Here is a 22,259-nt window from a genome sequence, read left to right as displayed (position 1 = left end):
GCCACCAATACTCTCATAGTTCACTTGTTGCATGTGGAAGAGGTGTGACTTGGGGGGGGGGGGGGGAGGAGTAGGAGGGAGACTCCTCTGCAGTATCATCCCTGTCCGTTCCTTTTCAAGCTTTCCTACCATTTTATAAAATGAGGGTGGAAAAAAATGTATTGGGTAGAAAAACAAAAAGGAACAGTCTGGATATGGTAGGAGGGGAGTAGATTTGGGAGGAATGGGCTAAGTGGATTTTAGGGCTCTGGGGGATAGAAAGAGAAAGGGCAATTTGAAAAGGGGAAGCAAGAAAAGATTATTAGAGTTAAGATATCACACTCACTTCACACTAGTTCACTCACCCATTTTCTCCAAACTTCTCCCCTCCTTTCCACACATTTTGAATCCAAACCAATTTATTCTCTCTCCTCTCCCACCACTTTTTGCTTGTCAAGTAGGGACATTACAACCATGTTGTACATAACTGATGTCAGAGAAAGGGTTAAGGTGGCTGCTTTTGGGGGGGGGGGGGGGGGGAGTGTGTGGGGAGAATTGTCTACCGCATTAACTGTTAGGTTTCATGCACAATTTTCTCCTATTTGAAACAGTTATTAACTATTGCTCTTCATACTAAATCACTTATCTTCATTTCTCTTGGGAGGTTGCTAGCACGTTTTTCTCAGGGTTGAACCTGCTTCTGTTGCAACAAGATGAAAGTAATGAATGTCCTCCTATAACACAGTCCAATAAAACATGCACAGAATATTTTTAGTCTTTATTATAAAATATCAAAAGTATAAAACTGTACAAAATACAAAGGCAGAATGTGGCAGTGATTTTTTTAGCTGTCAAAGTTGTAATTGCTTCCTGTTGCAGGTCAAGTGTTTCACATATTTGATTTCACTGTATCTGAATTAAAGTCTGACTGCTCCTTTCTAGCACTGAAAGAAGGTTTAATTGAAGTACAAGTACCATACCAACTCAGCCATTAAAAAAGGGACTCAAAGTTTAATGTACTTTCAAAGCTTTCTTCCCTAATAAGTGTTCTTCAAGGTGAACTCCCTACTGATTAAGTTTCTGCACTTTCTGTAAAGCTGCTGCTTTTGGGGAGGGGGGTCCCACTTGCTTTACCTTAGAAATGTCAAATCTTACCTTCCTTGTTTTTATTAGATTACTGTATATGGCCTGTGAGCTCTAATTCCCTAAATGAAGTGATGAGGATGGTGAATAGCGCTTTCCTCCCAGGTAACCTGCAAAAGATTTGAAAAATTGGGCCTGTGTCTTTTTGCTGATTCAACTTTTATAAAAACACAAGAAGGGATTAAAAAACAAACGTTCTGCTTGTGTTTTACCTTAGAAATACCAAGAATCTCAGGTCTGCTAGTTTTGCAGAAGGAGTTGCAGGTAGTATCGGTGATGTTTACTGGGAGAAGAGCACCTTAACAAAAGGGATGAAGGTTGAGTCTTTTAACAAAGGCTTCTTTTAATTGAATTTAAATAAATAAATATTAACTTTCAATAGTTTCGATCTCTTGTCTCTTCTCTCCTTAATTTTCTAGCTTCTGCATATCCTGAATTTCTCAGACAAAACATAAGCGGATTTTAAAAAAAATTTCAGACTCCTCTAAATATAAAAAGGCACATGCCCAATATTTTTCCTTTACCGATCACTTTTTAAATAGGTGATAAGAGTATTTTCTGTTATTTGAAAGTCCCTTCTCCCCTTAAGATGCTTAGTTTTTACTTCTTTGGTACTTGCAAGTCATGATTTTTTTAGCCACCCTGGAAAATGCAGTGATGACAAAAGCTGCATTTCTAGGGTATAAAACAAGCAAAGAAGTTTGATATATAATCTGAAAGATTTTCAAAGAAATAAAGGTAAAATCACAGGCTTTTACAACAAGAAGGGCATGGAAAAGGTAATGTTCTGGCCACAAATATTTGCTACTCAGCACAGGTTATGAGGAGTTCTCCAAATAAATTTCAGAAGAGATGAATTTAGAATAGTTTTTGCCTGTCACAGACTGATTAAACGTTTGCCAACAGTAAACTAAGTGCTTTTAAAAAATTGTTCAAGAACATGTACTGGGACCCTTAACTTTCCAAAAATTGAAGTTTCAGCAGAGCCCATTACCATTTCTCTTGATAAGGAAGAGAGCCATTTCCATAATTATTTTTTATCAAAAAAAAAAATCAAAAGCATCATAACAATTCCTTCCCTTAAAGCTGTGATGTCTTGTCAATTTCCAGCATTTTCAAATTGTGGCTAAATATGAAATAGTAACTGAAAAGACATTGCTTGGATCTTAGTTTACAGTTTCCCCCACCAACAGGCTAATACTGTCCATTTGTATAAGATATTTCTCCTTGTCTCAAATCCTGTAGTAATCCTGAGGTCTTTACTTCATTGACTTGCAGAGTCTTACAGCTTCATGGTTTATTGTGGACTATATGCTCCTGAAGCTAGTAGCAAGTTTCTGCGGGTAAAATGGAGGTGTATGACTGGAGTTGATTTGCTCATGTATGTACCCAACAGCAAGTCCTGTGAGTTTTCAGGCAGATTTATATGTCCAGTGGCTGTAGTAAAATCATCAGTTTCTAAGTCTTCAAATACTTTCACAGCATCCCACAGCCGGACTGTGTTATCCATTGAACCTAGGAAGAAAGTGGGGAGTTAGAAAAAACTTTGAATTGTATCCGTGCATAATTTAAAAGCAATACTTAAGACTAAAAGTCAGCAATATTCTCTAGTATGCCATTACCAAAACCATAGTTGCATAGATTGAATTGTGATGAAGTTATGGTGAAACAGAGCTGCAAGGTAAGATAATAAAATTAGAGCTAGTAAGACTATAAGCAAAAGACAACAAGGAGTCCTTGTGGCACCTTAGAGACTAACAAATTTATTTGGCCACAAGGACTCCTCGTTGTTTTTGCTGATACAGACTAACACAGCTACCACTCTAAGACTAAGATTCACCTTGTTCCTGCCATTGCAGGATTGTTCATAACATTCAAAATTTAAGGCCCAATGCTGCAAACAAATTGACTTCAATAGGATTACTCACAATAGTAAAGTTTAGCACGTGCAGAAACATTTGCAGGATGGGGCCTTAACACAGTCCAACACGGGTAAAGCAGAAGGAACTACTTATCTTCAGATCTACTTTACAAATAGACTCTAGAGTGAATTTCTTACTAGACTCAAATTAGTAATACCTTTCTAACTAATACAATTGTTTTCTGAATTTTTATCATAAATAATTATTAGATCAAAGAACTATATTAAAAGAACATTGTAACCTTAATGTTAAGTACTCAAATCCTATCCTCTCACCCTTCATGGACTAGAGAGCGCTCGTGTGCCTCTCCTCAACCCCTCCACTCCTGATCCCCCCACCCCAGTTCCCAATTCCAACCTTCCCCTGCCCCCCAAACACCAGTTCCTTTTCCCCTCTACTGCATCTTTTCCCCACCATCCCATTCCTCACCCTTGGTACCTGGCACCACAGTAACCTCCAGCAGTTGAGAGGAGCAACTGCAGGAAAAGTCCTGCTCAGCCCCAGGATGGAGCATGCTCAGTTGCAATGGCATATGCAGTCTGGTTGGCACACAGAAGCTGTGGGGGATGGAACATGCTCATTGCAGCTGGAATCTTTGGAGAATAATGCTCTCAAGCCTTTAACACACTTCTACTGAGCATGTACGAACTGAGATTTTACAGATGCTTATAGCTTGGCAAAATTAGGGCAAATTTTCACAGGGATGGCAAAAGGCACCTCCCTGACCCAAAAATGACTCCCCACCAAATTCCAAGCTCTTCTCCAGAGCATAGAAGGACTAATGCTTCTCGGTGAAATAGTTGCAAGAATTTTAACATGGGCTAAACATATTTTTCCCTCATCTCATTCTTGTAAACACCGCCATTTTCACTGAAAATGGTCAGCCTGAGGAGAGAGTATAGAAAACTTGAGCTCGAACAACTGAAAACTGGCAAAGTTATAAGCAACTGAAAACATGGTTTTATAATGGAAAAAGAGTTAGGCAGCCTTAACTATAGGCAATGCTACCAGCTATTAAAATTTTTGTTTTAAACAAACATGATCGCAAACACCGCTGAGCATTCCTGTTCTTTACATACCAACCCATTAATAGGGAGTAAGATGTACTTCATCTTGAAATATTACCATCTTTTTTACTTATTCAGAAAGCCCAGACACATTTTGTGCGGATCACTGCCTGGAGATCCAGGCTCGCTGCTCAACATCTGCAAAGGAAGTATTTCCAAACTCCACTGAAGCAACTACTGAATTGTTCGAAGTTTTAAAAAGGAAATTCAGCTGCTAACTAAACAAGCCAAAGAAACTCAGTTGGATACAGAAAAGGAATATTTGGTTTCAACAGGGGCTCAGTTTTAGAGGAGGGATGGTCTTAGGGTTATAACACAGTACTGCACTGTTTCCCACTCTACCACAGAATTCTGGTAGTTCCTTGCATAAGTAAGTTAACATCTGTGCCTCAGTTCTGAGCTGCGGTAAGGAATGATATTTAGCTGCCCTACAAAGTTGCTGATACAAAATTGTAAAGTATAGCTTCATAACTGCAAAGTATTGGTCAGTAAGCGGTAGTTTGATCCTTCACAATGAGGAAGACAGATTTGGATAGCTATCAGTCACACAAAAACAACAACAACATCATTCTAGTACTTTTTTTTCCAATGAACGAAAGCCCAAGCTACATACCTGATGCTAAAATTTCCCCATCTCTACTGAATCTGAGTGCATAGACTGTATCAGTGTGCCCTTTCAACTCTCCCACCATCAAACCATGGCCAATATCCCACAGAAGCACTCTTCCATCTGTTGCTCCAGTAGCCAGGAATCGTCCATTAGGAGAAAATGCCAATGAATGAATTGGTCCCTGTAACAGAAAAAATCCAGTTGGAGAATCAAAAATTAGTTAGACGAGTCTACTTGCATTCAAAAAAGTCAAGCTGTATTAATTTCAAACTTTAGCCCCCCAAATTAAACTTAAGTGTGTTTAACATACAGTAACTGAGCCACTGGTCATCTTTTTCTTTGCAGCAGTCCTATTTAAATGGCTTGGAATCTGCCTACTTAGGAGACTCCCTCTCTTCTTGCCCACATTATCATAGTTGTGATCAGCAAAGGCAACTAAGCCGGATCCCACTTTACTTAAAAGTAGAGTGTTCTCTATGAGGAGGCCTAAATTTTGAAACCTACTCCCCACTTGATCCAAAATAGTCTGAAATTTGTTAACCTTCACCGTGTACTATTTACTTGTGCTTAATGGGAACAGATGTTTGTGAGGGAGGGGAGGTTTTTTTTTTGGGGGGGGGGGGGGGGGGGGGGAAGGGAGTTAGTCAAAGTATCTAGAGTAACAGACAGACTTTTTTGTATATTTTATTAGAAATGTAAATAAAATATACCAACAGGGCACTGACCATGTACTGTTAGTGAAGCACTTCCATCTTGCCTTTGACATTCCTTTACCTTATGTCCAGTGAAGATTCTTACACAGTTCCCGTTCAGAACATCCCAGAGTCGTACAGTCCTGTCTGCTGAGCCCGTGGCAATATAGTTGGAGTTGGGGTGAAACCGGGTACATGTGACATCAGCAAGATGGCCAGCAAATATTCGTAAAGGCTGATAGTGATCCGTAGCCCACAGACTTAACAGAAGAGAATAGTTTATAAGACTAAATAAAAAAATGAGACCCCTAGCGAAGCTTGAAATCCTATATGTGACGAGGGAGATATGTGCTTATTATGCAGGTGCCTCTAGTTGACCCATTTATGGAGTTAGCAAAAGAGAAGAGAATCCTTCTCCAAAACAAAGCAAAAGAAGTGCTCCAACTGTGGCCATCAAAAAAGCAAGTGAAGAGATGCAGTAGTTTCTCCAAAATGAAGGGATAGGGAAATGCATTTTCCTGTCTTAACCAGATGGTTGGAAAAAAGGGAACACTATCTCTTTAGGGATGCCCCAGCTAATGCTGTCTGTATAAAAAAGTGAAAAAGTAAACTAATTAAGACACTTTAATTTTTACACAAAGTGTGATGAAACTCATTCCCAACAATGGGATGCATGATAGGAAATACCAATTACCAGCATCAAGGGGTTACTTAAAAGTGTGTGGGAGGGTGGGGGGAATTTGTATGCAGGGATTTGTATTACTATAAAATCCAAACAGAAAGGCCATCCACGCAGGGGCACCGGAACAGGGGGAGCCAGAGGGCCATGGCCCCATTACTTTTAAAAGCAAAGCCCTCCCACTTTTTACTGGCTGTAAAGGAGAGCAACTAGGGGCAGGGGTGCAAAGGAGGCGGAGAGGAGTGAGTAGGGAGCGGGGCCTTGGGGAGAAGAGGCAGAGCGAGGGCAGGGCCTCAGGGAGAAAGGGTGGCGATAGGGGGCGGGGCCACAATTCGGACACCGGTGGGAGCCTTCCCCCACACTTTTAGCTTGCTTCCACTGCTCCTGCATCCCGGTTCTTACCGAGCCACTCTGTCATGTCCACCTGATACAAAGTAATATCCATAGGGAGAGAACTGTGTATCCCACACTGGATAGTTGTGTCCTTTATATCCCACGAGGCAAGTGAATGTTTGAAGGCTCCACAATCTGACAGTGCCATCCTCTGAACAGGACAAGAGGTAGTTCCTGTTACGGAGCAAAAGAGGAGAAATACAATGTATTGAACTTTGTCAGGATATTGGGTGTATACTGCACAAATAGTGTAAGATTACTAGTGCGTCTGTGATAAGTGTACCACTCATTGACCGACTGTTGTGTGGCATTTGCTGTAGAATCTGAGCCCTCATTGGATTCAGAGACAATTGATACAGAAAGAGTCCTATTGGGACACTGCATGCAAAGAAAGGGACAATTAATTGTTGATTCTGCTAAATACTGTAAGACAAGTCTATGAGAAAGTGACCATGTCTTTATTAGGGATCCTACTTATCAGTTTGAACCAAAAAACTACTGAGAAACCACTTATAATTGGTCAAGAACCAGTTTTAAAAATATAATCCTGAACAAAATGACAAAATTCCCTTATAGGGCCTTTCATTAGAATTCACATCCGGTTCACACTCTCCACTCTAAGTTATGGGTAAGGCTACGTTTTAGTCACGGGTATTTTTAGTAGAAGTCATGGACAGGTCACTGGCAATAAACAAAAATTCATGGCCTGTGACCTGTCCATGACTTGTACTATACCCCTGACTAAATATTGGGAGTGCCCCGGTCCTAGGGAGGGAGGGTACAGCCGCCTAGAGCTGCAAGTGCTGGGGGGAGGCCCGGGGGTGCCACGAGTGCGCTGGGGGGGGGCAGGGGCACCGTGAATGGCATGTCCAGGGGGAGCCATGGGTGCGAGCAGCCCAGGACACCTGCTGGTGCTGGGGGGATGGGGGAGGAAGAAGAGGGGCGGCCGGTCTGGCAGGCTCCCTACCCAGCTTCTGGGATAGCCATGACATGTCCCTCCCTAAGCTCCTAGCTCTGCACGCTGCCAGCTCTGCGCTCCCATTGGCCAGGAACAGAGGCCAATGGCAGCTGCGGGGGTGGTGCCTGCAGGCGGAGGCAGCACGCGGAGCTAGGAGCTGAGGGAGGGACATGTTGCTGCTTCCAGGGAGCCCCACCAAGGTATGCACTGCCCCTCCCGTGCTTCAACCTCCAGCTGCCAGGGAGGAGCGCACAGGGGTAGTGGCCCGAGACTGCCCCAGCAGCAGCCGGTGCGACTGGCCCAGGGGCTGCCTGAGCTCCTCAGGCAGCCCCAGAGCCAGCCAAACCAGCCGCTGTAGAAGTCATGGAAAGTCTCAGAATCCATGAATTCAGTGACCATCTCGCAGCCTTAGTTATAGGCTATAGCATTTCCGGTTCATGCTCTGTGGCTTGCTTCTTGGCCAGGCTGCTTACCAGGTTGCTGCTATGCATTTCAGTGTGTGTTTACATAACAAAAAGAGAATAAATGAGTGTTTTAAACCAGTTTCTGATAAACCACCACAGCAATCTTTATCCTTGCACACTTTTAAAAACGCCTTCTATGTAAGACTACCACTGCCATGCATTCGGAGAATAAAGGTTAGAGCTATGGTGAGAGGCAAAGTAGCAAAACATATATATATATATATATATTTTATATATATATTTTATATATGGATATTAGCATAACATGTTTTTCATTCCCATAACTGAAATAAATGCTGCCATAACATTTCTACTCTTTCCTATTTACATATTCAGTTAAAATAACTTAAGATATGACTTTCAAATAAGATTGTATAATTAGTGATCATAAGTCCTGAATCTGTAAGGGGCGGAGCCCCCTCAACTCACCCTGACTCCACGGGGAGTTAAAAATGCTCAGCACCATGCAGCAGAGGCACTAACTCACGTGCAAAGGTACCGTTATGAACTGCATGTGCAAGTATGGTCCCAACTTACAGAAAAAGCTGCATTAAATACGTGTTTGTAGCAACTAACATTTCATTAGCACTTAAAAACTACTGTTCTAGGGAATTTTTAAAACATATTTTACCTATCAGGACTGAAGCTGGTACCATAGACAGGTCCGCTGTGACCATATAAAATCTTCAACTCGCTTGCTGTTTTCTCATCCATGATCCTCTCCAAGACATCATCTGATTCTTTGTCTATGAGACTGAGATCTGTAAAATTTCAGAGGTTCCCATTTACAACACACATGTATAATTCATCTACGCTGGCTGTCAACAGTTGAGCATGCTTACATTTATACAACAATAAATGTATGACTTAAGCACAATATATTCTCCTTCTTGGTGTTCGTTGCAAGTATGAAGTGGACAAAAGATCCTTCTTAATATTTTCATAGACAACTAATATTCAACACCAGCTACAAAACAGCAAGGATGTTTAGGCTAGAGTAGCCTGAGGGTTTTAGACTCCAAGTTACATAGTGCACAAACGTAGGCAATTTCTTGAGGACTGTTGTGAAGGAAACAGTGATTGAGATGATTCAAGTGAGAACCTTTAGGTTACAGCTTTGAAGGATCTGAAGAAGGCCATAGGTCCTTCACCTCTGAATTTGTGATATGCTTCCCTATATAACAACCATTGAAAAAAAAAAATGCTGTAGATGTACATTCATGTTCAGAACCTGACCATGCAAATACATTTCTGGATGGGGATATTAGGGTGAAGGGATAGCTCAGTGGTTTGAGCATTGGCCTGCTAACCCCAGGGTTGCAAGTTCAATCCTTGAGGGGGCCATTTAGGGATCTGCGGCAAAAATCTGTCTGGGGATTGGTCCTGCTTTGAGCAGGAGGTTGGACTAGATGACCTCCTGAGGTCCCTTCCAACCCTGATATTCTATAAGCATGCATTTTCAGAAGACATTTTAGAATTGTTTTGAGCCTTATTTACAGATAACCATTCTGTTTTGTACACTTCACCAAGAGCATCTACAATTAGTTTAACCCTGAGAAAAGCCATTTCTGATCTATCCACCATTCAGTCTCTATCTTGAAAGACTGATATCCTATCAAAGAGTCCAGATTTCTACATCTCTCCCTAGAAAGCTTTAAACTACTTGCCACACACCCATGTTTTTAGAATTCAAGAACTTTTTATTGACAGCTACACATGCCCAAGATAAGTAGTTAGCTTTCAGTCTATAAGTTACCGACTGAGACCTCAGTCTTTCATCACTTAAGCAACATGGATAAGAAATCTTCCTTTGGTACTCTGCGCCTCTACAAAATGATCAACCTGACCACAATCTGACCAAACCAAGCCTCCTGGAAAACACAAAATCTGATTTTTCATAGTAGTTACAAGATATCCAAATTTAGTGTACAATTCCTATAAATGTAGGGCTGGAAGGGACCTCAAGAAGTCATCTAATCCATCCCCACACTCTAAATCAGGATTAAGTATATCTAGACAACACCTGATTGATGTTTGACTAACCTGTTCTTAAAAACCTCCAAAAGACGGACCCCACAACCTCCCTACATAACCAGTCCCAGTGCTTAACTGTCCTTATAGTTAGGAAAAACTTAATATTTAACTTGTCTCCCTTACTGCAAATTAAGCCAATTATTTCTTGTCCTAACCTCAGTGTATATGGAGAATAATTGATCACTGTTCTCTTTATAATAGGCTTCAGATACATAAAAGGTTATGTCCTTTCCCGTCATCTCTTCTCTAAACTAAACACACAATTCTTTCAACCTTTCCTCATCAGTCAGGTTTTCTAACCCTCTTATTTTCTTTGCTCTCCTCTGGACTATCTCCAATTTGTTCATATCTTTCTTAGGTGTGTAGGATGTAATATGTAGAATGTGTATTTTAGATGTTGGGACGCTTGAAAAGATGCCTGCTTGTCTAGCAAGGTAAGAGAACAGCCAGGTAAAACGCTGAGTGAGCAACCTGATCATGTAAACAACTGAATTAGCAAGTTAATCTTAGTGCTAGGCAGAAAAAGTGTTTATATAATATATAGTGAATAACTTTGTAACAATGAATTTAAGGTGAGCACCTGAATGTGGGTGTGCCCTTGCATTTAACCCTATTCTGTGCCCCATTTCAGTGATCACTCACTGAAGCAGCAAACAACATACTTCTTCAGCTCAAGAGTCTGTCTGTGAACCTGTGCATTCTGGGTAGCGGAGAAAGAACTGATCAACAAGGTGGTATCTAAAACTGGCCACAATACTCCAGCTGAAGCCTCACCAGTGCCAAGTAGAGTTAGGCCTGGTCCACACTACCCCCCAACTTCGGACTAAGGTACGCAAATTCAGCTACGTTAATAACGTAGCTGAATTCGAAGTACCTTAGTCCGAACTTACCGCGGGTCCAGACGCGGCAGGCAGGCTCCCCCGTCGATGCCGCGTACTCCTCTCGCTGAGCTGGAGTACCGGCGTCGACGGCGAGCACTTCCGGGATCGATTTATCGCGTCTAGACAAGACGCGATAAATCGATCCCAGAACACCGATTGCCTGCCGTCGGACCTGGAGGTAAGTGTAGACGTACCCTTAGACAATTACCTCCTGTGTCTTACCCACCACACATGTTAAAACATCCCAGAATGACATTTGTCTTTTTTGCAGCAGCATGACATTGTTGAGTCGTATTCAGTTTGTGGTTCACTATAACCTCTAGATCCTTTTCTGAGCTTCCATTGGCTAGTCAGTTATTCCCCATTTTGCATTTGTGTAGCTGATATTTCCTTCTTAAGTGCAGTACTTTGCATGTCTTTATTGAATTTCATCTTTTTGATTTCAGACCAATTCTCCAATTTATCAAGATCATTTTGAATTCTAATCCTCTCCTCCAAAGTGCTTGCAACCCTTCCCAGCTTGGTATCATCTGCAAATTTTACATCTGTATTCTACTCCACCATCCAAGTCGTTAATTAAAATAATTAGGATTGTCAAGCAATTTAAAAAATTAATCATGATTAAGCACGAGATTTAAAAAATTATTCACAATTAATCGCAGTTTTAATTGCACGGTTAAATAATATTAGAATACCATTTATTTAAATATTTTGGGAGGTTTTCTATATTTTCAAATATAGGCTTAGGGCTGGGGGTGCGCGGGGCTCCAGCCCACTGCCCCTGGAGCTATGAGCTAGGGCTGCTTCAGCCCCCCACTGCCGATGCCTCCCGCCCCGCCCACAGGTTTAACGATTAACACGTTAAAAATATTAACACATTAATTTTGCTGTTAATTTGCATTAACTGTGATTGACAGCCCTAGAAAATATGACTAGTAGTGGACCCATGACAGACCCTTGTGGGATCTTACTTGATATATCCTCCCAATTTAACAGTGAACCGCTGATGACTACTCTGAGTACTGTTTTTCAACCTGTTGTGTACCCACTTTACAGTAATTTCATCTAGACCATATTTCCTTAGATTGCTTATGAAAATGTCTTGTGGGACTGTCAAGAACTTTACTAAACTCAAGCGCTCTCATGTCTACTGCTTTCCTCATCCACTAGACTGGTAACCCTAGTAAAGGAAGACATTAGGCTGGTTTGGCATGATTTGTTCTTGAAAAAGCCATGTTGGCTTTTACTTATCACCTTATCATCCAGCAAGGTATGAAAGCATATGCTTAAGTATCTTACTGAATCAGGGCCATAAACGAAGCTATATTCCCTCCTCTCAACTTCCTAGTGCATCTTCCTATTCTGTGTCTACCTTAGCTTGTAAACTCTTTGGGAAAGAAGTGTCTGGATTTTGTGTCTTGTATATATCAAGCACAGTCTGCATTTAAATAATATATACACACACGTTATCCACTTTAAAAGCTGAAGTCAACCTGACCATTTCCAACAATTTAAGAAAGCTATTGTGATATTAGCATTTCTCTCTGCACAGGTTCCACAAAACTGACAAAAACTATCAGAATTAATACTTAAGATAAACATGTCTTATTGTCTTCATTACCTGCTGCTGATTTCACGCTGCGTAGCTTTTTTGGTGTCACAGACCATACTCTTACAGTGGAGTCAGCAAAGCCTCCTACAATCATGCTAGAGTCATCAGTGACATCCACTGCAGTAAGACCCTGTACACAAAACAGTCACTTTATTTTAAGTTTTGATGGGGAGAGGAGATGTATAACAAAGTTCAAGCACTAGACAATCCTGCCATTAATATTAAGAGTATTAACTACCTAAGTTCTGCATCAGCTATGTGAGTTATTCCAAGACAAACTGGACAAAAAATACAGGTACACCTCTACCCCGATATAACGCTGTCCTCGGGAGCCAAAAAAATCTTACCGCGTTATAGGTGAAACCGCGTTATATCGAACTTGCTTTGATCCGCTGGAGTGCACAGCCCCGCCCCCCCAGAGCGCTGCTTTACCGCGTTATATCCGAATTTGTGTTATATCGGGTTGCGTTATATCGGGGTACAGGTGTATATGAAACAAAAACTACAGCTAATATTGTTAGGCCATTTAAAATAAAGATATTTTATAAAAAGACTCATTTAATAAGCCACAGCAATGTTGTTCCCCAGCACTGTAGTACACCGTATCTGCAGAATTCATGATCACTCACTTGTAAGAAAACCCCCGCACCCCACCTCAAAAGTGAAAGGGAAGAGAGAAGGAATGTAGAAATGCCTAAAGAAAGGAGTGCAGTATTAAGATAGTCTAAGGAAACCTTTAAACAGAGCTTCCCTTTTCACAGGGTTTTAAGTCTAAACTTTCAATTGCATTATATTTTATTGAAAATTAGCTACAAAATTCCTTGTTTCAACTAGTAATTTTCTGCTATAACATGAGCACAATATTTCCCCTCAGTAATTCTCATCAAATCTATTCAAAAGACTTCTCAGCAAGGTCAGTGTAAGATATACAAGTTTGCCCCAGGTATGTAAGTGCTTGCAAGTTTATGGTCTCAATATTAACTGAGAAGAATCTTTACCAGACAGCAAAGAGACTACTTAATATTTGATTCAGCCACAGTATCAAACTCTGAATTCTCTCTGCAGAACCACATTATGGCTTCCTTTTTCCTTACCTCAGATATTTTGTGGTTTCAGCCACCACTTTTCCCTCCCTTTTTCATACCGCCCCAGCTACCCTTGCTGACCTGGTAGGCATTAAGGAATGTGTAGAAACAGATGGAAGGCAAACATTCTGCACCAAGACGCACACGTTTTGTGGCTTCCTTCATATTCATTATTTTATCCAGCTTGTCAGAGTCTTTCAGTTCAGGAAGAGGAATTCTATGAGAAGAACGCATCTTATGAAGCAGGAATGCCTTAATATTGTGAATTAAATATGATATATGGAACCCTCCCCTCAAAGGACAGCAAGGCCCAGGCACCTTAGTGTCAGAATGAACGACAGGAGGAATTTAACAATAAAAAAGGAGGTCTGGAGGAACTGACTAATGAGAAAAGATTAAAAGAATTAAATACTTGTAATTTAAAAGAGAACTATAAAATGGGGAGGTATCAGTTGGAAGAGACAGAGGAAAATAATCAATACACCCAGGTCTATCACAGGATAACTATGAGCCACCAATGTGATGCAGACATGAAAAGGGCTAATGTAATTCTAGGATGCATCAGGCGAGGTATTGCCAGTAGGGGTAGGGAAGTGTTCCCACAAGTCACTGATGAGCTCTCATCTGGAATACTTTATACAATTCTGGTCTCCCATGTTTAAGAAAGATGAATTCAAAGTGGAACAGGTGCAGAGAAGGGCTACTAGGATGTTCAAAGGAATGGAGAACCTACCTTACAAGAGGAAAGTTAACATCTTGGCTTGTTTAGCCTAACAAAACAAAGGATAGGGGAGGAAGGGGGACGATATGATTGCTCTTTACAAATACATCAGAGGAATAAACACCAGGGAGGGAGAGGAATTATTAAAAGATATGGGCCATTGCTGACACATGAACATACGAATATAACTGGCCATCAATACATTTAGGTTTGAAATTAGACAGATTTCTAACTATCAGAGGAGTGAAGTTCTGGAAAAGCCTTCCAACAGGAGTAGTGGGGGAAAAAAACCTAACTTGTTTTAAGACTGAGCTTGATAAGTTTATGGAGGGTATGGTATGAGATTGCCTACAATGGCATATGGCCCATCCACGACTTCCATTAGCAAACATCTCCAATGGCAGGAGAGGGGCATGAGATGCGGAGGGCTCTGCATTACTAGACAATTCTCTCTCATGTGTCTGGCTGGTGGGTCTCACCCACATGTTCAGGGTCTAACTGATCACCATATTTGGGGTTGGGAAGGAATTTTCCCCCAGGTAAGTTTGGCAGAGACCCTGGGGGGGGTTTCACCTACCTCTCAGTGTGGGACACTGGTCACTTGCTGATTTGAACTAGAGTAAATGGTAGATTCTCTGTAACTTGAAGTCTTTAACTCAAGATTTGAGGACTTCAGTAACTTAGCCAGAAGTTATAGGCCTACTAGAGGAGTGGGTGGGTCAGGTTCTGTGGCTTGCAACATGCAGAAGGTCAGTCTATAAATAAGAAGGGTAAAGTGAGGGAGGGGATCTGATAACTATAAATACTTGAAGGATCTAAACATGGAGGGTGAGGTATTGCTTAGAGTGATCTGAAGAGGCTACTGGATAATGGGATGAAGCTTTAATAAGGAAAATTTAATAAGAAAGTCTAGAAAACTTCACAATGGTGAGGTCTTTTGGGTTGTGGAATAAATCTCCCAAGGGAAACGATGGAAGCCTCATTGCTGGGCCCATTTAAAACTAGACTGAACAAAGCACTAGAGAAAGTGTAGGGAGCAATCCAGAATTGGTAGGGAATAGACTAGATTTATCAGGTATTCATGCCTATTTCTAAGTTACCTGGTTTGTGGAGGAGCATTAGGGTCTTGCTTTTTACTTTTTGATCCCATGCTCTCTCTTTTAGGTTTTTTCTTTTTTGGTTTTCCTTCCTCATTCTCCCCCTCTTCATCTTCATCATCCAAAGGCACCTCAATCTCTGGTTCTTTTAATAAGCCAAAGAAAACCTGCAACCCAAGAGAGTTGGTCATGTAACAAAAAACCTTTGCATTATTTTTCTCAATGAAAAATAATCCTTAAATGGAACGAGTTTAAGTAGAAGCAAATTAATGAACAGTAGCTAGTCTCTTTGAATCGAAGGTATTAATAAGATGGAACTTCACTACTGGTTAGTCTAACCAGTTTGTGACACTGCAGATGGTGCATTTCACTATCATACTACTGGGCAACTGATCCTGAGATGCGCCGAGCACCCTAAATTCCCTTTCATTACCTCTTTTGCACTTCTCCGAAAGCAGAATATCTATAGTCTAGGTTACACTTAACACCCATATGGCTCTTGATATTTTCAAAACACTGTACAAACAGTTAATCCTCAGACTAACTACTGGTGGCAAGCATTAGCTTCATTGTTCATGTGAGGAAGTTCAAAATCAAGCATTGCTCCAAGTATTTTTTCCACACAATGCAGTCAACCTGTGGAACTCCTTGCCAGAGGTTGTGAAGACCAAGACAATAACAGGGTTCAAAAAAGAACTATATAAGTTCATGGACAGGTCCATCAATGGCTATTAGCCAGGCTGGGCGGGGATGGTGTCCCTAGCCTGTTTGCCGGAAGCTGGGATGGGCGACAGAGGATGGGTCACTTGATGATTACCTTTTCTGTTCATTCCCTCTGTGGCAACTGGTATTGGCCACTGTCGGAAGACAGGATAATGGGCTAGATGGACCTTTGGTCTGACCCAGTGTGGACGTTCTTATGTTCTTAAAGCCAGAGGCAAAGCCAGTATAAAAATTCAAGAGCCAGCCCTGTGTTCAGTCCACTAAACAAGGTTGTCTCTTCCGGTGGTCTGATGGCTTCTCCAGAGACCAGCTACTAAAGGGTGCTTATCAACCTCTTTCCCTCTGCTTCAAAGCTAACTTCACCAACCTCTGCCATTACCATCCCGGGTGTGCTGCCAAGACTCAGAATCCAAGAGTTCTATTTATATTGAGGCAATGGTTATATACCCTTCAAACTACTTTACATGCTGCAACTGGTTATTAATCGGCATAACAGGATTTGCCTCATACCTTTGCTTTATTAGCCTCCCTTTTAGCCTCCCCTGCCAAGCTTCCCACCATAGCATCTATCTGTTGTTTACTGCGAGGCATTCCATCAAAGATATCAATGTACAGATGCTCCTGAACAATGTTCCAGATTTGATTGTTCTGTTTTTCCTGAAGATGTCTCTTCAAGAGTTGGTAAGAGTCACGAGAAATGCGCAGCACAAACTTGCTTGTTCGGAAATCCAGCATGGTCTCGTTCCCTTTCATGTGCTCCTTTTTGGTTAAACTAGATAATACACGCAGGTCATCCTGGTAATAACACTCTTGATTCCCATGAAACCTATTAAAGAGACATTAAAACCATATGAAGGATGGTTTATTACAACAATACAATCTCCCAAATACCCACAAATTGTATACTGCTCAGTAGTACATCTTAATAGCAAGTAATAAAATACCTTTATATAGTAACTCATCATTAAGCATCCCAAAGCACTTTACAAATATATACGATAATTTCACAGCTGAAGTGAAATTACCTCTGGAATGGAATGTTGCAGCCTTTGAAGCACACAATAACAGCACCCAGCAGTTTACAACAGGAAGTGAAGAATACATTTCTAACGAAACTGCAGTGAGAGTTTCAAGTAGGCAAATTTTACCACCAATATTTATGGCCAGGTCACTGGGACTAACACTACTACTCTGAGGGAAAGTGCCACAGGGATCTTTAATGACCACAAATGATCAGCATCTCTATTGTGTGCTAAACTGAGCTAATTGGTTGTATTTAAAGCAGATTCACATTTTCAATGTAGTTTTCATACCAGACTGGTAAATTTAATAAAAACATGCACATTTCACAGTTTCCAATTGCACATTTATCAAATCAACATGATTCAATGCCTACAAAGTTAACCTAAAGATACAGATTACTACTATGCTTAATATATTTACTGAGAGCACATGATAGCATTTGTGGCTGGGAATACTGCAATTAAGTTTGCAAATCAATTTTTATTGATAATTATCGGGGGGGGGCGGAGGAATACCCCTTTGGGCTGAAATATTTCAGGCTTGATCTAAATCCAAAGATGAGTTATACTGGAGTGGAGCAGGTAAGGGACAAATTAAATCATTTTTCAGACCTTAATGAGAAATTTAAGAATTTTTGGAAACTTACAAAAACAGATTATTAAAATATCCAACTCTGCATGTTACTAGTTTTCAGTGAGGAGCTGCTGTGTAATTTATCATTTGAAAAAATATTTACAATGTTATAGGTTAAGAAAATTATTTTTATACACATAAAAAAAGACATCTGACATCATTTTAAGTTGCTTGCAACACTAGTTATATTAGTGCAAGTATTTATAATACATCCACTACTGTGGCATCTGGACATGCTTTAGTTGTATGGTACCCAAAACAGGAAGCATATATTTTATGACCCTCCATCAGCAAATCCCTGTTCCTGGAGAGGATGCATGACCACTGCTAGCCCACTATAAAGATGATCCAAAAATTGTATAACTCTGTCGGGCAAAAGAGCTGTTTTGTGCATCTATGCTGTATCTTGGACTAAAACATAAGGAGATGTACAATAGTTTGCAACATTACATAGTACCACAACTACAGATTCTTTTCCTCTCTTCAATTTCCGTTTCATCGTTAAAAAGATAAATTAAATTTAAAAACCTGTGCTAACAGATTTAACCACACAAAAGTGAGGACATAAGAAAGGATGCAAACACAAGAAGGTAAACACATTACTTTTCAAAGAAAGACTTTGCTTCATTCTCATGCTGGTTGTAGACCAATTCCAAATACATATGCACAAAGAGAGGATAAAACAACTGGGATAATTCAGCCCGATGACAGTCTAGGGCACACTCAATAAAGTGCTTCAGTCCACTGTAGTATTCCTCGTACAGCGCTGGGTCCCCCTGCTGTTTGTAGGCAGATAACACTGCACTCACATCTGGCTGATCTTCTACAGGAACACCTCCTCCAACTGCAAAAGTGTCAAGATACACAAGAGGGATTACGTCTGTATATATGAAAGAGAGTGCCTGCAAATATATGATGGCTAATGCTTGCCTTGTAATTGTAATGCACATTGAGAGCACAGAATGAAATGGGTTGTGTAAGTACTGTATGCCCATTTATACAAATTTTCCAGAAAACTGGTTATTAACATTCAAATAATGGGAGTTCACAAAGTTTAAATTTGAGATGGACGATGTCACATGAACGATAAACTCAATGTCCAATTCTTCCTATCAACTTCTGCTATATTTTTTGTGCTTTATCTGCTACCGGGTTCCATTTAAGTTAGCTTTTATAAACAACTTTAGGGCCTAATTCTACTAAAAAATGTTTCTATGGAAAAAGGTATTAATAATTGAAAAATAAGTTTTCTTCACTGGTGTTACTGAAATCATTTAGACAAGCTAAAGTATTCTCCCTGTTTTGTAAAAGAAAAGAGAAACACTGCACAGCTAAAATCCTCTTTCCTTCACCGTATGTGTGTGTCATACTACTTCCATACTGCTGTGACCCAGTACAGCCCCTCTTTCTACACTGGACCACCACTCAATACAGAGTCCTGTTCAAGGCCTCTGTTGTGATAAAAAGTCCTCCAGGAGATCGGCCAATGCTACCCAACAGATCTATTCTCCCTCCATATCCAGGACCTCCCAGGACAGCTGAAAAGTTTCAGCGAATAGGGAGAGATTCATCGCCCTGGGCAATGGAACTCACTCCCACAAGAGAGAAATAGCGACCATAGATCTCTAACCACTTTCAGAAATAAACGTCAAACTAATTTCTTTCACTTAAGTTATTTAATAATAAAAAAAATCAACTCAAGTTACAGCCAAATAAACTTAATCCACAATCTGAGCATCCACACACAGACATGCATCAAAACAACAATAAGTGATTTACAACCAACCTAGATTTTGTTTCTAGTTACCGTCTATGCAAGCTCCAGGAACTGGACAGTTCATTGAACAACCTTCTGATAGCAAAGACTTTTGTTCACTTGCTAGTGACCCCTTACATCGTGGGTGGCTACTTTTTAAACTCTGCTGTTCAGGACACTCATCCTATCAAAACATTTGCATCACTGCATCTTTTAAGTACTTATCACCACAGTACCTGAACACCTTCAGACTGTAACACCACCACCACTACACAACCCATATGTTGGTGCTAAAAATCTCAGGGTGCTTTTAATCTTCTGTAAAGCTAGCACACAAGAGCTCTGATAAGAAAATCAGTTTTATCCCATGAATATCTTGATAGGTAGTAACCCTGCCTAGAAGTAAAAGCAAATACAACCCTCTCTGTTACTATCCCTTGTCTCTCAGGTAGCCGTTTCTCACTAGGAATTCTCCCCACTCCAGCTGCTGCGTCCCAATCAGATGCCCCCCTTAACTGCAGAAGATGCCCTCACCCTTAGCAACCTTGCCAGGTGATCAGATGAGAGGTGACCCCTCCTTTATGTGGAGGGTGATACCGCCATCCTGGCAGCCCCATCTGAGGTTCCCTCGGCCGCTCCCTCTTCACCCGTCCCCTCCTCCGGGGCTCTCACCTTTCCCTGGCGGCGCCGCGACTACAGCGGCGCCGCCGCCGGGGGTTGCAGAGGCACCAGCAGCGACGCCCCCTCCGGCCGCTCCGGAGGCGGCGGCGACCCGGCTGAGCAGCGCCTCGCCCCCGGTGGCGTCTGTCTCCCCACCCGGGGTCCCCTGGGCGCCGGGTCCCGCGGGGCTGAGGGCAGCCGCGGCCACCTCCTCCCCCAGCAGCCGGGCCTCCCGGCGCAGGATGTCCTCGGACTCGTGGAGGTTGTTGCGACGCAGGAACTGGAGCACGGCCAGGAGGGTCTGCCGGTCCGTGGGGGCGGGGGAGGCGGCCGGACCCGGGGGGGCCGGCTTGGCGGGAGCGGCCTCCCCTCCGCTCCCCGGGGCCCCCGCCGCCTCCCCCTCCGCCGGCGCCGTGGTGGGGGGAGCGGCGGGCGGGGGAGCCGGAGGGGGCTGCGGCGGGACACCCCCGTCCGGGTCCGGCTTCACCACCACTTCAGCCGGCTCCTCAGGTAGAGCCGCCATCTTGCGCAAGGCCCCCCCATGAACCGGCAGCGGGCCGCCGTCGAGCGCCGACGCGTTTGCGACACTGACGGCAAAACGGGCGGGAGCCCGGAGCCTTTTGCGACGCGTTCGGTATCGATTTACGGCAGCGGCGTATCATGCTCTATCAGCGCTCCCTGGAAAGAGCTGTCAGCTAGTCCAGGGGTTCTCAAACTGGGGGTCGGGACCCCCCGGGGGTCACGAGGCTATTACCTGGGGGTCACGAGCTGTCAGCCTCCACCCCAAACCTAGCTTTGCCTCTAGCATTTATAATGATGTTAAATGTATAAAAAAGTGTTTTTAATGTATAAGGGGGGGGGGTCGCACTCAGAGGCTTGCAGTGTGAAAGGGGTCACCAGTACAAAAGTTTGAGAACCCCTGAGCTAGTCTGCCCTTGTCTTTAAGCCTTGCGCCTGCAAATTGCTCCATGATAGCAGACCCTTGCCCCTGTGCATCCGAAGAAGTGAGCTGTAGCCCACGAAAGCTTATGCTCAAATAAATTTGTTAGTCTCTAAGGTGCCACAAGTACTCCTGTTCCTCCTTGCCCCTGTGTGGAGCCTGAATGACATACTTTGACCAGCCTGATAAATGTTCAGGACTGGGACCAAATCTGCACTGTCTTCCCAGACAGGGATTGCATTTTGTCTCCTCCCACTTCCATTTCTTTCAACTGTCACCATTATGGCTTGCGCTATATGTTAAGACATGGCAGTGTCTGTCGCTATACTGGTGCTGTCCTTGGCTTTTAGACTGCCGTCCCAAAGCTCCCCCTTTTAGTACCTCTCACAGACCTGAAGAGCTCTGTGTATACTTGAAATCTTGTCTCTTTCACTAACAGCACTGGTCTAATGAAAGATACTACCTCCCCAACCTCGTCTCTATTAATTTTAAGGGCAGTTAGTAAAAAGCTCTCTGGAATGAAGGATTTTGTGACCCGTGTGTTTCCAGGGGATATTTAATGCCCTTTAAGACCCACTGCGTAGCTTGACATTTAATTATTGGCTAAGAAAAGGTGGGTTTGCAGACAGAGCGAAGCAATTTTAAAAACTACATTTCCCAGCATCCCTTGAGGGTTCATGGCGCATGTGCGCAGTCGCAATCTCCTCGAGGCGGAGAACACTACAATTCCCCGCGTCCTTCATCGCGGTTAGCACGCATGCGCAGTGCCTCACTAGCCGGCTCGGCGAGCGCAGAAGAGAGGCTGAGGACTACATTTCCCATCGTCCCTTCTGGCGCCCGGCTGCCGATCCCGCTGTAGCGCCCCCCGCCCAGCCATGGACATGGAGGTGGATGTAGGCTCTGTGGTCTCGGGCCTGTCCGGCGGGGATGGGGCGGGCCTGGGGCCCGGCGAGGAGGAGCTGGAGGTCGGGGGCGCCCCTGGCTGCTCTGGGGCCGGCTCCCTCCAGTTCGATTTCGAGAGGAGCCGCTCTGAGTCCAGCGGGGAGGAAGAGGAGGAGGAGCTGGAGGAAGAGGAGCTGGAGGGGGGCCCCGGGGCCGGCTTTGGGGCCTGCCGAGAGGCGGAGGGGGAGCTGGACTCGGACGCTGAGCGTGAGGTAAAGGGTGGGGCCACCCAGCACCAAGGCACG

The 22,259-nt window shown here is 42.8% G+C and overlaps 2 protein-coding genes across 3 annotated transcripts in view; one reads left to right on the top strand and one right to left on the bottom strand.

The window, feature by feature from the left end:
• Positions 1-740: 740 nt before the first annotated feature.
• TAF5 (TATA-box binding protein associated factor 5) lies at positions 741-20,665 on the bottom strand. 2 transcript variants are annotated; one of them, XM_024213627.1, is made up of 11 exons: positions 20,145-20,665; positions 18,320-18,560; positions 16,571-16,886; positions 15,341-15,504; positions 13,601-13,736; positions 12,444-12,564; positions 8,539-8,668; positions 6,495-6,659; positions 5,496-5,673; positions 4,725-4,902; positions 741-2,637 (listed from the first exon to the last, which is right to left on the bottom strand). In XM_024213627.1, exons 1-11 carry the CDS (start codon positions 20,653-20,655, stop codon positions 2,420-2,422), a joined length of 2,358 nt encoding a protein of 785 aa, XP_024069395.1. In that variant the 5' UTR covers positions 20,656-20,665; the 3' UTR covers positions 741-2,419. The 2 variants fall into 2 exon arrangements, with proteins under 2 accessions (XP_024069395.1, XP_024069396.1); XM_024213628.1 differs by having other exon boundaries at positions 13,664-13,736.
• Positions 20,666-21,937: 1,272 nt separating this feature from the next.
• Positions 21,938-22,259, top strand: part of PCGF6 (polycomb group ring finger 6) — a 47,365-nt gene continuing 47,043 nt past the window's right edge. Inside the window, exon 1 of the mRNA XM_026651048.2 lies at positions 21,938-22,226. Coding sequence (XP_026506833.1) covers positions 21,948-22,226 — 279 coding nt within the window. The 5' untranslated portion in view covers positions 21,938-21,947. The remainder of the gene's footprint in view (positions 22,227-22,259) is intronic.

This window comes from Terrapene carolina, unplaced genomic scaffold (genome assembly GCF_002925995.2).
Source record: "Terrapene carolina triunguis isolate 2854851 unplaced genomic scaffold, T_m_triunguis-2.0 Scaffold95, whole genome shotgun sequence".
Taxonomy (NCBI): domain Eukaryota; kingdom Metazoa; phylum Chordata; order Testudines; family Emydidae; genus Terrapene; species Terrapene triunguis.
Note: the sequence above shows the minus strand (reverse complement) of the source record. Positions and strands in the feature narration are given on the sequence as shown.